This window comes from Citrus clementina, unplaced genomic scaffold (genome assembly GCF_000493195.1).
Source record: "Citrus clementina cultivar Clemenules unplaced genomic scaffold, Citrus_clementina_v1.0 scaffold_5, whole genome shotgun sequence".
Taxonomy (NCBI): domain Eukaryota; kingdom Viridiplantae; phylum Streptophyta; class Magnoliopsida; order Sapindales; family Rutaceae; genus Citrus; species Citrus x clementina.
Window position 1 is genome coordinate 38820011 of NW_006262201.1, and position 14625 is coordinate 38834635.

The window sequence follows — 14625 nt, forward strand, 5'->3', positions numbered from 1 at the left end:
ATAAATACATTATAATTCATTTTCTTAGGAGCTAAAACTTAATTTTAAGCTGTTAGTAGAAAATAACCTCCAATGAACCAAAATATGTGTTCCAAGCTAAAACTTTCCATTTTAAGCTAAACAGAAACTGGCCTAAAAGCCCGCCTCAGCCTGAGCCTAAGCCCAACTTGGGTGCAATGTGCAAAACTCAGGGTCTGGACCCAATTGGAATGGAGCCAATATTTTCTCGCATTGCCTGATTTTATCCCTTAAATAGTATTGTTCAAAAGAGTTGTACTATTGGCACCCCTTCAAAATCCTATTAAAACCCCTATTTCAATTATACTTCGATTATTGTCAAAAATATCCTTTTTTTAAAAAAAAGAATCCTTCTTTCCAACTTAAAAATCTTTCAATTTACAATCATTTTCTCACACTTATAATTCTTTTGCGATGAAATGTAATGGTTTCCCCTAAAAGAAAATTGGTACAGCTGCGTATAGATGTTGCTGTAAATGGTACATAAGGTTTAACGAAAATTAGAGTTGTAGTCACTGATCAAGGAAAGTTTAAATTTATGGCGGCATTAATTTGCAGGAAATTTTGTACTAGTAATGTGGAATTTGTAGAATTAGAAGCGATCTTATGAAGAGTCAAAATGGCTAAAGATGCTGGATTGTAGGTGAATTTAGCGACTTCACAACTGACAAAAATGAAGTTATTATTAAGCATATGCTTAGAGTACTCAACCAAGCTTGTAATTTCCCTTCTTGAACAGCTGGAGTGGCTAGAAGAAGTTTCTGCAGACATTGCAAATATGTTGTAGCTTCCTTTCTTTGTTAATATAAAATACTCCTTTTACCCTTTTTTTTAATAGTCTCTTTTACGCAAAAAAAAAAAAAAAAAAAACTCTTGTTTTGATATCTCTAATCTTCTCAAACTTTCTCTCTCTATAAAACTAAAAAACTTTAGATTCCCAAAAATAAAAATAATTCATATAAAAAAGATTGTTGTTTTAAGATTGTGCAAACCAATTGTATATGTGGAATTAAAAAAGAGAGAAAATGGGAGAGAAAAAAATATAAACAGTTAATTCTTTTTTTATTTGTCCTTAAATGTAATTACAATATAATAAGGGTTTTATAAGATCAATTATGGGGTGCCAATAGTCGAACTCTTTTCAAAACTTCTACCCTACAACTTATCAATTGTGACATTCTAAACCCCAATATTCCCCATTCTGAATCTAAAGCTTAAAGCTTTGTTTGTTGAAATTCAGAAGAAATCCACAATCGACATACCATATGATCTGAAAAAATCAATTGATAAATTAAAGATGAAGCTCTCATACCTCGATGTTTAAGTAATTAGTATTCATGAAGTAGAAGTACCGATCAATTAAAAATATTAAATATGATTATATAACAATTGTAGTCTTTTGTTGATTCCAAAAAATTTATCCAAGGTTAACTGCATGATGTGGCAAAAGCTGAAGCCTAAAGCTGAGCATAAAATTGTGGTTAATCATTTATAGTTTAAACTGGTACACCACTTTAGTGTTTACCTGTAATATTTTTACTATTTAGCAAAATTATTATTTAAAAATTATATTTATCACACGTTATGAACTCTTTTTTTTTTGGATCATAACTACAATTTTTTTTTTCATTGCAGTGAGTTTTAAACCACCTCACTTTAATAGCAAACAGGACCTAAAGTGGGTGTTCAAAATTGTAAACAACTGCTTTTCAATTTTCTTGTTATATAGAGTATTAGTGTGTTACTATATTGAATTTTAATTTAACACTAAAAATGGTGAAGCCCTAAGATATTATTAGAGAATTCAGAAGGGAGAAAAATATATTTTGATTAATATTTTTTATAAAAAAAATAGTGGTCTGTGTTGACGAACCCCACAAATTAAATTTAAATTTAAATAATGGTGAATACTACGATGTATTATCTATAAAGGTTGTTTGTTAATTAGTTACCCCATTGCAATCAATATACCACAAATAACAAGTTGAACATGGCTTTGCTCATCATATTCCTTGTGTCACTGCCAGTACTCAGTTACTTTCTTTATCTCCTAAGGAAACGCATAAACAAAGCCAAAACGACAAGTGGTTTATTACCACTAGGGCCTCGAGGTCTTCCCTTAATCGGAAACCTACACCAGCTTGAAAGCACAAACCTTCATTACCAGCTCTGGAATCTCTCCAAAAAATATGGCCCACTGATGTCGCTACGCCTTGGCCTCGTGCAGACCGTAGTAGTTTCTTCAGTAAAAATGGCCAAAGAAGCTCTGAAAACCCATGATGTTGAATTTAGCGGCAGGCCGGCGTTGGTTGGCCAGCAAAAATTAACCTACAATGGCTTAGATGTTGCCTTTGCCCCGTACAACGACTATTGGAAAGAGATGAGGAAAATATGTGTCACTCATCTTTTTAATGCCAGTAGAGTCCACAATTTTTCGTCCCGTGAGAGAAGATGAGGTAACACGTATGATCGAGAAAATTTCATCATTATCATCATCACCAGCAACGACGGTGATTAATCTAAGTGAGTGTTTAATATCACTTACAAATTCGGTCATATGTATGGTTGCGTTTGGGAAGAAGTTTGAGAACAAAGCTGGCGAAAGAAGCAAGTTCCACTCAATACTTGATGAGACTAGGGTTGTGTTGGGAGCCTTCTATTTCAAAGATTTTTTTTCCTTTCTTGGGTGGTTTTTTTTATAAGCTCTCGGGAATCACTCGTCATCTCGAAAACAACTTCAAAGAATTTGATGCATTTTACCAACAACTCATCGAGGAGCATGCAGATCCAAACATACCGAAAGACCAAATACGTGGGGATATAATTGATGTTCCCATCCTCCATGCAAGCAAAGTAAGAGCTACAAATAAAATTGCTCACTTCTGGTCCTTTCTTTTTAATCATTAGTAGTATATAAGCTCTTGGCAAAAATGTCTAAGGGCGGGGACATTGGTCGCCGGACAGCAAATTACCACCCTGACATTTGGGGGGATCGTTTCATCAACTACAATTCTGAAGATGAGGTACAATGTATAATCGGGATTTTTGGTTTTCTCCAAAAAAAAAAAATATTCAATCAATATATTATGTTAATGTCTGCATTTTAATTGAAAAATAGATACTTCAATGCACTAAAAGATAAAAGAATGTATTAACATTTATATACCTAGCCTGTCTGTATCTTCAAAAGAGTAGACATCCATAAAGGGTAATGATATATATATATATATTATAAGCATATGATTATATGTAGTGAATGCGGAAATGCAGATATATCATGGGGCTCAATCGCAAGAAATTGAAGAACTGAAGGAAGAAGTGAGAAGGGAACTATTGGGCTGTAGTGCTGATTCTTTAACGCAGCTGAAACTTATTGATGCAATCCTGCGTCTAGGCGTGGGATATCAGTTTGAAAGAGAGTTAGAAGAAGCACTACAGAATCTCTGTGATGCCTATTCCAATAATTTTTATAATATCGAAGATGATGATCCTTACCACGTTGCACTTCGTTTTCGACTTCTAAGGCAACGTGGATATAAAGTTTCATGTGGTAAGTTTGTTTAAGTTTAATTAAAGGGCAATTTGATATCATCCAGCTTCTAAGACTTTAAATCTTTAAATCTTTTAACATGCATGTGCATATATGATGAATTTGTATAATTTGTAGAACATATGAAGTTGTGGTATCATATCACATAATTATCAACTAATAATCGCTTCCATTTATTTTATATATGAATCAGATATATTCAACCAATTTAAAGATGGCAAAGGAAATTTCAAGGAGTCCTTGAAAACCGATGTGTCAGGGATGTTGAGCTTGTACGAAGCAGCTCATCTTGGCGTGCACGGAGAAGATATTCTCGACGAGGCTATTGCTTTCACGACCACTCACCTTCAATCGTCGATGGCACCAAAAGTGATTCATGCTCTACTGCAGCCCCTGCACAAAGGCATGCCGAGGCTTGAGGCCAGGTCTTTTATATCTTTCTCCCAAGATCACGAACCTTTGCATAACAAAGCTTTACTGAAGCTTGCGAAGTTGGATTTCAACCATGTACAGTCATTGCACAAGATTGAACTTAGCGAAATCTCGAGGTCACCTCCCGATCATATCCTTCATGTTATTTAATTAATAAGAATCTAATGTGCGTGTCAGTGTGTGTACATTGAGAATACACAAGACGATCAATATATTGTGCTAATTATTTAAATATAACCGCATGCATGCAGGTGGTGGAAGGATTTAAACTTCGCTGGGAAGCTACCTTTCGCGAGAGACAGAGTAGTTGAGTCCTACTTTTGGATAGTGGGGGTTTATTTTGAGCCTGAGTATTCACTTGCTAGAAAATTACTAGCCAAAATATTCTCTATGACATCCATCATAGATTATATCTACGATGTCTATGCCACTCCTAAAGAGCTCGATCTCTTTACAGCAGCAATTGATAGGTTTGAATAATATAATATTAATTTGTCACTATCTGGCATTAATCACATGTGGACTGACAATTAATAGTTTGCTTCTTACGCAAAGTATTGAATAATTTTATGGGATAATACTCTTTTAGTCCCCAGAGTATAAGATAATTGTCTATCCGGTCCACGTATTTTAATAGATTATCAAAAACATCTTTGTAGTATATCTGTTTCAGTTAAAATTTACTTAATTATTCTTAACTTTTTATTTTGTTATATTCATGTCATACTTCTTTGAATTTTAAGTTATATCCAACAACTATGGATGAATGATTGAGATATTTTAGATATGATTCATGAGTTAGTCTCATACAGTTTTTTAGTAAATCAGATACATTATTTATGCCATAAGTCGTATGGTCAAATCAAGAATAAATTTCTGATTCGGGGAAATTACCGGCTTGCTTTTGAGTCTCAGGTGGGATATGAGTTGCATGAACCAACTGCCAGAATACATGCAAATATTTTATGAGGCATTGTTAGATCTTTACAAAGAAATCGAGGAAGAGTTGGCAACGAAAGGATGGTCATACCGAGTCCACTATGCAAAAGAAGAAGTAAATCCATATTAATTGTAAAAGTTAATTAAGGATGTAAAATTTTCCATCAGAATTTTGATCATGACAACATTAATTGATCATTTGTGACATTGAATCCATGGCAGATGAAAATCCTAGTTCATGGCTACCATGATGAATCTAAATGGTTCCACAACAATTACGTTCCTACAATGGAGGAGTACATGCGAGTGTCCCTAGTAACCTCTGCTTACTCTATGCTTACAGCAGCATATTTTCTTGGCATGGATAGTGTCGTGACAAAGGAGGCCTTTGATTGGGTGTCTGAAAAACCTAGGATTATTAGAGCTTCAACTATAATTGGAAGACTCGTGAATGACATCAAATCACATAAGGTACGTATATGTTACGTACATGCATGTGCTTATCAATTATTTATCACTTTAGAATTTAGATACACGTTAATTAACATACGTGTTGTGGTTACTTGCATGTACAGTTCGAGCAAGAAAGAGGTCACCCGGCTTCGGCTATCGAGTACTACATGAAGGAGAAGGAGCGCGAAGGCGTGAGTGTGACAGAGCAAGAGGTGCATGAAGAGTTATATAAGAAAGTTGGTGATGCATGGAAGGATATAAATGAAGAATTTCTCATGCCTACCGAAGTGCCAAGGGCTCTCCTTATGCGAGTTCTAAATCTATCAAGAGTAATTGATATCATCTACAAGGAGGCCGATGACTACACCCATGTTGGCCAAGTGATGAAAGATAATATTGCATCCGTGCTCATACATCCGGTTGCTATTTAAGAATAATCTCGGGCCTGCCAGAACCCGAATCGCACTCCATACCACAATGTGTGTAAAAAATAAGTGGCCCAGTCAAGAATAAAACTTTATCATCTGTTTTTATTTGAAGATTGCTACTGCTATCATGAATAATCGACAATTGAGTTTGCAGGTTTTTTTTTTTTTTTTTTTTATAGTCTAAAGGTGTTAATTTATTTAGTTTTTATAAGCTATCCCTTAAAAAAAAATTGTTGTAAGCTAACCCAAAATATTGTTAAATTAAAGCCAAAATTAAACTTAAAATTTCAGTAGCCATCAATTGACAAAGTAGGTGGTGAAGTTTGCGATTTTAATATAAACACAACATCGGCCTAACAATATTATTCATATGTCTCCATCTCCTAATTACGTGAAGGAATCCCTGTCACCTCTCTGAAAAATAATAAAGGATTTCTGATTGTCTTCAATTCTTAAGTAAATATTTTTAATTTTTGATTTTTGATTTTAATTATATTAAAATAAAAAAATTTAAATAAAAGTAGAGTTAAACAGCTGCTGGCTACTGTAACTTTTGTTTTATTAGATAAAACTTTAAAATATTTAATGAATATTATGATAAAAAAATTTGCGCCAATAAGAATGTCCTAGTTAGATATTTAAGACTATAATTAATTAAGACCAAAAGTTTAATAATATAATCATTTTAATATTTGTTAGCTATACCAATATTTAATATTTTATAAATAATAATTTTATTATTTATCTACTCATCTTATCCCTTACCCAAATAAAAAATTAAGTAAAAAATCATTCCCGTTCCTTTTTTAAATAATAAATTATATTATATATGAAATGAGAAAATCCCAAGAATCCCCGTCCTTGGGACTTCCGCCATCCCAACATCCTGCCTTAGCCTCGGCCCAAAGACACAATCAGGGGCCAGCGGTGCAGGTTGGGTTTAAGACGACGATGTGGTCTAGGCCCACGCGGCATCAACCCAACAGTTCGGTGCATTTTATGATTTTATCCCTTAAATACAGTTTTAAAAACTTGTGCCTCTACAGATTACAATTGGACAATGTTGCCCTACACGTTTTCCTATTCTGAATCCAAGCTTGTTATGGTTCCGTGTGGAATTCAGAAAACCTCCAGAATCGAAATCACCTGCACTCACCAATTTTCATTTTCAATCCAAACAATATCTTAAATAAATTGTAAAATATAATCATAATTGGAAGAAAAAAAAAGTCAGAAATCTCGTGTGGACAGTGCCGCTCATGGCACCATTAAACGCAATGGTTCCGAAGCGAGCAATTTTCATTTTCAATCCAAACAATATCTTAGATAAATTGTAAAATATAATCATAATTGGAAGAAAAAAAAAAGCCAGAAATCTCGTGTGGACAGTGCCGCTCATGGCACCATTAAACGCAATGGTGCAGCGTTCGCACGATAATATCATCATTCTCTTTCTCTAAAATTGAAATAAAGAAAAACAAAGAAGTTAAACCTCAAAAAATTTTCGTAACCCTTGAGCTCCATTAGAAAATCTCTTCAGCCAAGCAGAACTATCAAAGGAATTGGCCATTTTACAGGGCGCTTGGCTGGTTGCCCTAATTTCAACAGCCCGATCGTCTCGATTAGGGGTGTCAAAAAAACCCGTCCGGACCAGACTTGGGCAATCCGGTCCAGACAAAACCCAGACCGCATACACAAAAAATCGGACCCGGATTTGAAATTCTCAAACCCGGACATTTTCGGGCCCAGGTCCGGGCTCAACACCAAAAACTCGAAACCCGAACCCAGTTTCTTAATAAATTATATATAAATATATAATTATGAATTAATGATATGATGGATGTTATTTAGATTTATTGTGTTGTTGAATTTAATTTAATTTTTTTTATATAGATTGAATGAGTTTAGGTTAGAAATTAGATGAATTTAGGTATTAGAAGTAGATTGAAACAATTTTTATTTATTAATTGTGTAAAATTTGCATTGTTAGTATGTTATATATTTGTATTTGACTATTTTCTTTCTTAAAACTTGAGATTGAATGAGTTTATTTGACTATTTTCTTTGTTTAAAATTTGCATTGTTAGAGAAATGAAAGAAAAAATTAAAGAAAAAAATTGAATTTGACACATGCGGGCTTAGAAACCCGGATCAAAAACTCGGGCTCAGGGGGTGCCGGACTTGAGCCCGGACAACACCCGGAAAAACTGAATTTTTAATCCGGGTGCGGTCTTAAGTTTCACTCATCCGGTCCGGTCCCGGGCAACACCAAAACCCAGACCGGACCCGAATTTTGCCAAGCATATTCTTGATGGGGTGAGGGAATAAATGAAACGACGTCGTTAAATAAATATTATGTGTTCACGTTGTCCTTTGGCGTGCAAACCCAAATTGAAGCCCAAGACGTATTTTATACTCAATTGCTAAAAAGTCCCCGTTTCAGAAATTAATATTACAAAAGAGCCCCCAACCTGGTCAAACTCCCATTAACCCAGCCTGCCAACAAGTCCCAATGTGTAAAATAAATTTAATATCCGGGTAATCGTGTCAATTTGGTAAAGGTAGTGGGTAGAAAAGTGCAAATTTAATTGTTATTTAAACGAATACCTAGTAGGGTTTAGCCTTCCAGCTCTAGAGCACAACGAGTCAGTCGCCGCAGCAGCTCAGGTTCCCTCTCTGCCCTCTCAGTCTATCTTCTGCAAATGTTTGGTTACTGAGAATGTGAAGGAAAAGAAAAAAAAATGATTTTCTCGGTAACCAAATATCGATTAAAAACTATTACAAGATATGATTACGTGTATGTACATTTGTAGTTTTCATATATATTGTTCTCAAACAACTATGAAACTGTTAGCTTTTAATATTGTTCGCTCGAGTTAGCGATCAGCGTTTGCCTGATCTGTGGTTCTGTGTTTCGTATGGCCATTCATAATGTTTAGGCCATTGTTATTGCGTGAGTTGAGATCATTTTATTTGGATAAGAGATATTAGGAAATTAATATTTTTGTTATTGTTATATTTGCAGAGGAGGAGAATGTCTCACAGGAAGTAGCATATTATTTGCAACAAACTCTTCAGTATTTCTTTGCAAATATTTTGGTTTCAAACAATTAATTCGTTGATGTAATTTTTTTTTCCTTTTCAGTAGTGTTATATTTGGATTGTGCAATATTTTGTATCAAATTCGACTACAATCTTTGAGTTCTTACAGGAATTTATTATCCATGATCTTGTAATATTAGGTGAAGCATGTATTTTTGTCGTTGAAAATTCTTATCTTAACAATATTTGCTTCTTTTCACCTTTAGAGCTTCACAAGAAGGAGACCTGTGAGGCTGTTACCATTATTGAAGCCCCTCCAATGGTGGTGGTTGGAGTTGTGGGATATGTGAAGACACCTCGTGGTCGTGGTCTTCGCTCTTTGAACACTGAGCGAGCTTGTTTTTAAGTTATAGAGGCATAGAGCGAGTGAATGGATAAGGTCCGTCTGATGGATGCCACGAGGGATAATATCTGCGGCGGGCGGTTAGTTGAGACCTTAACGGTTTTGTACGTGACTTGTTCATCTTCCGACTCTCACTGTCTGATTTAATAATAAAGTTAATTAGGGTCCGTTTGAAATTATTTTTAGAGAGGTTTAAAAATAATTTTAAAAAATTAAAATTTAATTTTAACATTTAATTATTTTTTTATAAATTACTTTTGAAAAACTCGTTTATTCTATATTAGATTTTAAAAAACATGAATAGAGTAGTTTTTGAAAATCTAATTTTAAAAATTAGTTTTATATCTGATAAAATTTTGTATACATTATTACATCCTCATATATATTACAAAAATTTAAAATTGTCTTTATTAATTAAGAAATAAAATGATTAACTTTAAATAAATTGTTATTACCATCAATGATATTGAGATAATAAAATAAAAATAAAATTAATAATATAAAATATTTATTTTAATTACCTATTATTATATATACACAATAAAAAATTATATATATATATATATATATGTTTATAAATGTATAAATAAATTTCAATCAATATTATTTCAAATTCGTAGTTCAATAGTAAGATTTACTAAATATATATGAATATTTCTAAAACAATTGTTTTAAAATTCACAGTATTTTTAAAAATAAAATTTATCAAATGTTTAATTAATTATATTTATAATTAATTATTTTTATAGTACAGTTAACCACCGTAATTATTTTTAAAGCTACATAATTATTAAATTAGCCCTTAATTAAATAAATACATTATAATTCATTTTATTAGGAGTTAAAACTTAATTTTAAGCTGTTAGTATAAAATAACCTCCAATGAACCAAAATATATGTTCCAAATTAGGAGCTAAAACTTTCCATTTTAAGCTAAACAAAAACCGGCCTAAAAGCCCGCCTTAGCCTTAGCCTTAGCCTAAGCCCAACTTGGGTTGCAAAACCCAGGCTTTGGTCTGGCCCAAGTGGTATGGACCCAACATTTTCGTGCATTTCGTGATTTTATCCTTAAATAATATTTTTCAAAACTTCTACCCAACAGCTTATCTAGAGCTAGCAAAACGGGTCATCGGGTCGTGTTCGTGTCGTGTCAAATTTAGGTCGACCCAAATCCGACCCATTTAATAATCGTGTCAAAATATTGAGACCCAAACCCGACACGGAAAAATAATCGGGTTACCCAATAACCCGTTTAATATCTATATATTGAATAAAAATTACATCAAATATTTACATACTATCATACATACGTATGTACATACATACATACATAATTTATCGATATTATAAAATATACATATCTACCAATATATTACACATTTACACTATTGAGGTTTTAATTATATATATATATATATAATATTATATATCAATATTATAAAATATACATGTCTATCAATTTTTACACATTTACACTATTGAAGCTCTAAATTTATTTAAAATTTTATAAATAAAACACAGTGTTTATATTCACCTTTTTAAAGAATAAAAAAAAAGAAAATCATCTCTAATATTTGAGTTTTAATGATAAGAATATGTAAATTATTTTAAAATAGAAAATATAATCGGGTCATTGATCGGGTAAATGGGTCAAAAATTTTAACCCAAACCCGACACGGAAAAAAATCGTGTTGACCCGGACCGACCCATTTAATAATCGTGTTAAATTTGGCGACCCATACCCATTTATTTATGTCGTGTTTGTGTCGGGTAATTGGGTCGTGTCAAATTTTGCCAGCTCTAAGCTTATCAAGTGTGATATTCTAAACCCTGATATTCCCTCTCTGAATTTAAAGCTTAAAGCTCTGTTTGTTGAAATTCAGAAGAATTCCACAATAAAAAATAACAGAAGCTGAATTTAAAGCTTATCAATTGTAATTTATCTTTGATTGATAAATTAAAGATGAAGTTGTCATACCTCGTTGTTTAATTAATTAGTGTTTATGAAGTAGAAGTACCAATTAATTAAAAATATTTAAATATGATCATATAACAATTGTAGTCTTTTGTTGATTCCAAAAAAAATATCCAGGGATAACTGCATGACATGGCAAAGGCTGAAGACTAAAGCTGAGGCCGTGTTTAATATTATGGTTAAGCATTTGTAGTTTAAAAGAGTAGACACTTTAGTGTTTACCTATAATATTTTTACTATTCCGCAAAATTATTATTTGAAAAACTATATTTATCACACACTATGAACTCTTTTCTTTTTTTTTTCTTTTTTTTTTGTCGTAACTACAATTTTTTTTTTTCATAGCAGTGAGTTTTGGGTGTTCAAAATTGTAAACAACTGTTTTTCAATTTTCTTGTTATATAGAGTATTAGTGTATTACTAATTGTATTACCACATATGTCTAAATAGGTGTTCATTTCATTTGTACAGTTGTTCTCGTTACTAACTACATGGCATGGTAAGACATTTGTGGGGCTCATTAATTTTTTTGTAAAGTTAGTACAATTTCTTTTAATGCTAACGCTTGATAAGATTGGCAGAAATTATTAGTTTCTTCATTTTATTAATTCAGTTGATTTAAAAATGAGTTCTATGGTGAATTACTACCCTTCAAAGTTAACTATGACTATAAGGGTAGTGATTCGATCTCCCTCAATTAATTATGATTGTTTGTAATTTATTTATAAGTATTTCTCTCTGACGAAATGCGAGTGGAGTAGAGATATCCCTCATCTGTGAGAGTTATTTTTCGGGGCATGTACTCCATAGAATTTAATATAATAATGTAAGTCCCAGTTATATATCTTATTGTAAATATCAATGTAATGATCTGCTGTTATAGCAATTGTAAATATCTGTATAATACAGTAATATGATGTATAATCAGTATTAAAAAAAAATGAGTTCAAATAATGAGAAAATCATGATATGTGATAAGATGCCTTTTAGACAAAAAAAAAAAAAAAATTCATGTGATGAGATACATATGGGACCATTATTAAATTTTTGGGGAAAAAAATAAAAGCAACATTAACCAAAATGTTAGGCATCCACTTTTAGAAGATTTTTTATATTAAGTTAACATCTATTTTTAGAAGATTTTTTAATATTAAGTGTTATATTCAAAAGAGATTTTTGGAGAAAAAAATAAAAACAACATTAACCAAAATGTTAGGCATCCACTTTTGGAAGATTTTTTATATTAAGTTAACATCTATTTTTAGAAGATCTTTTAATATTAAGTGTTATATTCAAAAGAGATTCGACAAAGACTGATATAAAGACAAATATTTAAAATATTGCATTAATCATACAATAATTTAATCACATTTTTTTTCAAGAGTGCGGTTGTTTTGAAAAATAACCAAATAAATGAATAGTTAATTATATTAAACAAAATATAAACATCACATTTTCACTTATTAAATATATTACCTCTTATGTACAAAAGATTTTCAAAAAAGGCCAGCAGAGGCGGACCTATATTCATTGGTTTGGAGGCAACTGCACATAAAAAGTCAATTTCCATTAGTTTCCTATTAATTTTCGAAAATATTATCTTTGAATGGGGGCAAATTTGTAAATAAATTTTGCATTAGGTTGTCAATTTTATAAATTATTATTATTTTTATTATGATATTACTCCCTATGAATCGATTTCCTAAATCTGCGTTTGGCAAAGAGACGAAGGAATTAATCTAAAAAATTTTCCATGGTATAGATATTTGAAGGTCTAAATAAATGTTCATTAACTGTATAATTTATTTCACCTGATACAATTTTTTCAATGCTAATTCATATGATAAGCCATTTATGGGACTTGCATAAACATATTTTTCTATTTCTAACATTTGTGAGAAAGATACCTTGGAAAAAGAAAACATGTTTGATAACAATATGACATGAGGTTTTTTAAAAATTGTAACAGTTGTAGTCTTTTGTTGATTCCAAAAAAATTATCTAGGGATAACTGCATGACGTGGCAAAGGTTAAAGGCTAAAGCTGAGGCCGTGTTTAATATTATGGTTAAGCATCTGTAGTTTAAAAGAGTACACACTTTAGTGTTTGCCTATAATATTTTTACTATTCTGCAAAATTATTATTTGAAAAATTATATTTATCACACACTATGAACTCTTTTCTTTTTCTTTTTTTTTTGTCGTAACTACAATTTTTTTTTTCATAGCAGTGAGTTTTGGGTGTTCAAAATTGTAAACAACTGTTTTTCAATTTTCTTGTTATATAGAGTATTAGTGTATTACTATATTGAATTTTAATTTAACACTAAAAATGGTGAAGCCCTAAGGTATTATTAGAGAATTCAGAAAGGAGAAAAAGATATTTTGATTAATATTTTTTATAAAAAAATAGTGGTCTGTGTTGACGAACCCCACAAATTAAATTTAAATTTAAATAATGGTGAATACTACGATGTATTATCTATAAAGGTTGTTTGTTAATTAGTTACCCCATTGCAATCAATATACCACAAATAACAAGTTGAACATGGCTTTGCTCATCATATTCCTTGTGTCACTGCCAGTAATCATTTACTTTCTTCATCTCCAAAGGAAACGCAAAAACAAAGCCAAAACGACAAGCGGTTTATTACCACCAGGACCTCGAGGTCTTCTCTTAATCGGAAACCTACACCAGCTTGAAAGCACAAACCTTCATTACCAACTCTGGAATCTATCCAAAAAATATGGCCCACTGATGTCGCTACGCCTTGGCCTCGTGCAGACCGTAGTAGTTTCTTCAGTGAAAATGGCCAAAGAAGCTCTGAAAACCCATGATGTTGAATTTAGCGGCAGGCCGGCATTGGTTGGCCAGCAAAAATTAACCTACAATGGGTTAGATGTTGCCTTTGCCCCGTACAATGACTATTGGAAAGAGATGAGGAAAATATGCGTCACTCATCTTTTTAATGCCAGTAGAGTCCACCATTTTCGTGCCGTGAGAGAAGATGAGGTGGCACGTATGATCGAGAAAATTTCATCATTATCATCATCACCAGCAACGGCGGTGATTAATCTAAGTGAGTGTTTAATGTCACTTACAAATTCGGTCATATGTATGGTTGCGTTTGGGAAGAAGTTTGAGAACAAAGCTGGCGAAAGAAGCAAGTTCCACTCGTTACTTGACGAGACTAGGGTTGTGTTGGGAGCCTTCTATTTCAAAGATTTTTTTCCTTTCTTGGGTGGTTTTTTTGATAAGCTCTCAGGAATCACTCGTCGTCTCGAAAACAACTTCAAAGAATTTGATGCATTTTACCAACAACTCATCGAGGAGCATGCAGATCCCAAACAGACCAAAAGACCAAATACGTGGGGGACATAATTGA

General features: G+C 32.3%; 1 protein-coding gene and 2 pseudogenes across 1 annotated transcript; all 3 read left to right on the forward strand.

The window, feature by feature from the left end:
* Window positions 1-2008: 2008 nt before the first annotated feature.
* LOC112098207 lies at window positions 2009-2925 on the forward strand (annotated as a pseudogene).
* A 23-nt stretch (window positions 2926-2948) lies between these two features.
* Window positions 2949-5824, forward strand: LOC112098503 ((-)-germacrene D synthase-like). The gene is made up of 7 exons (XM_024185012.1): window positions 2949-3041; window positions 3289-3568; window positions 3762-4116; window positions 4252-4470; window positions 4916-5054; window positions 5162-5410; window positions 5515-5824. The coding sequence occupies exons 1-7, from the start codon at window positions 2949-2951 to the stop codon at window positions 5821-5823; spliced, it is 1644 nt and encodes a 547-aa protein (XP_024040780.1). The 3' UTR covers window position 5824.
* Window positions 5825-13787: 7963 nt separating this feature from the next.
* Window positions 13788-14625, forward strand: part of LOC18042973 — a 1819-nt pseudogene continuing 981 nt past the window's right edge.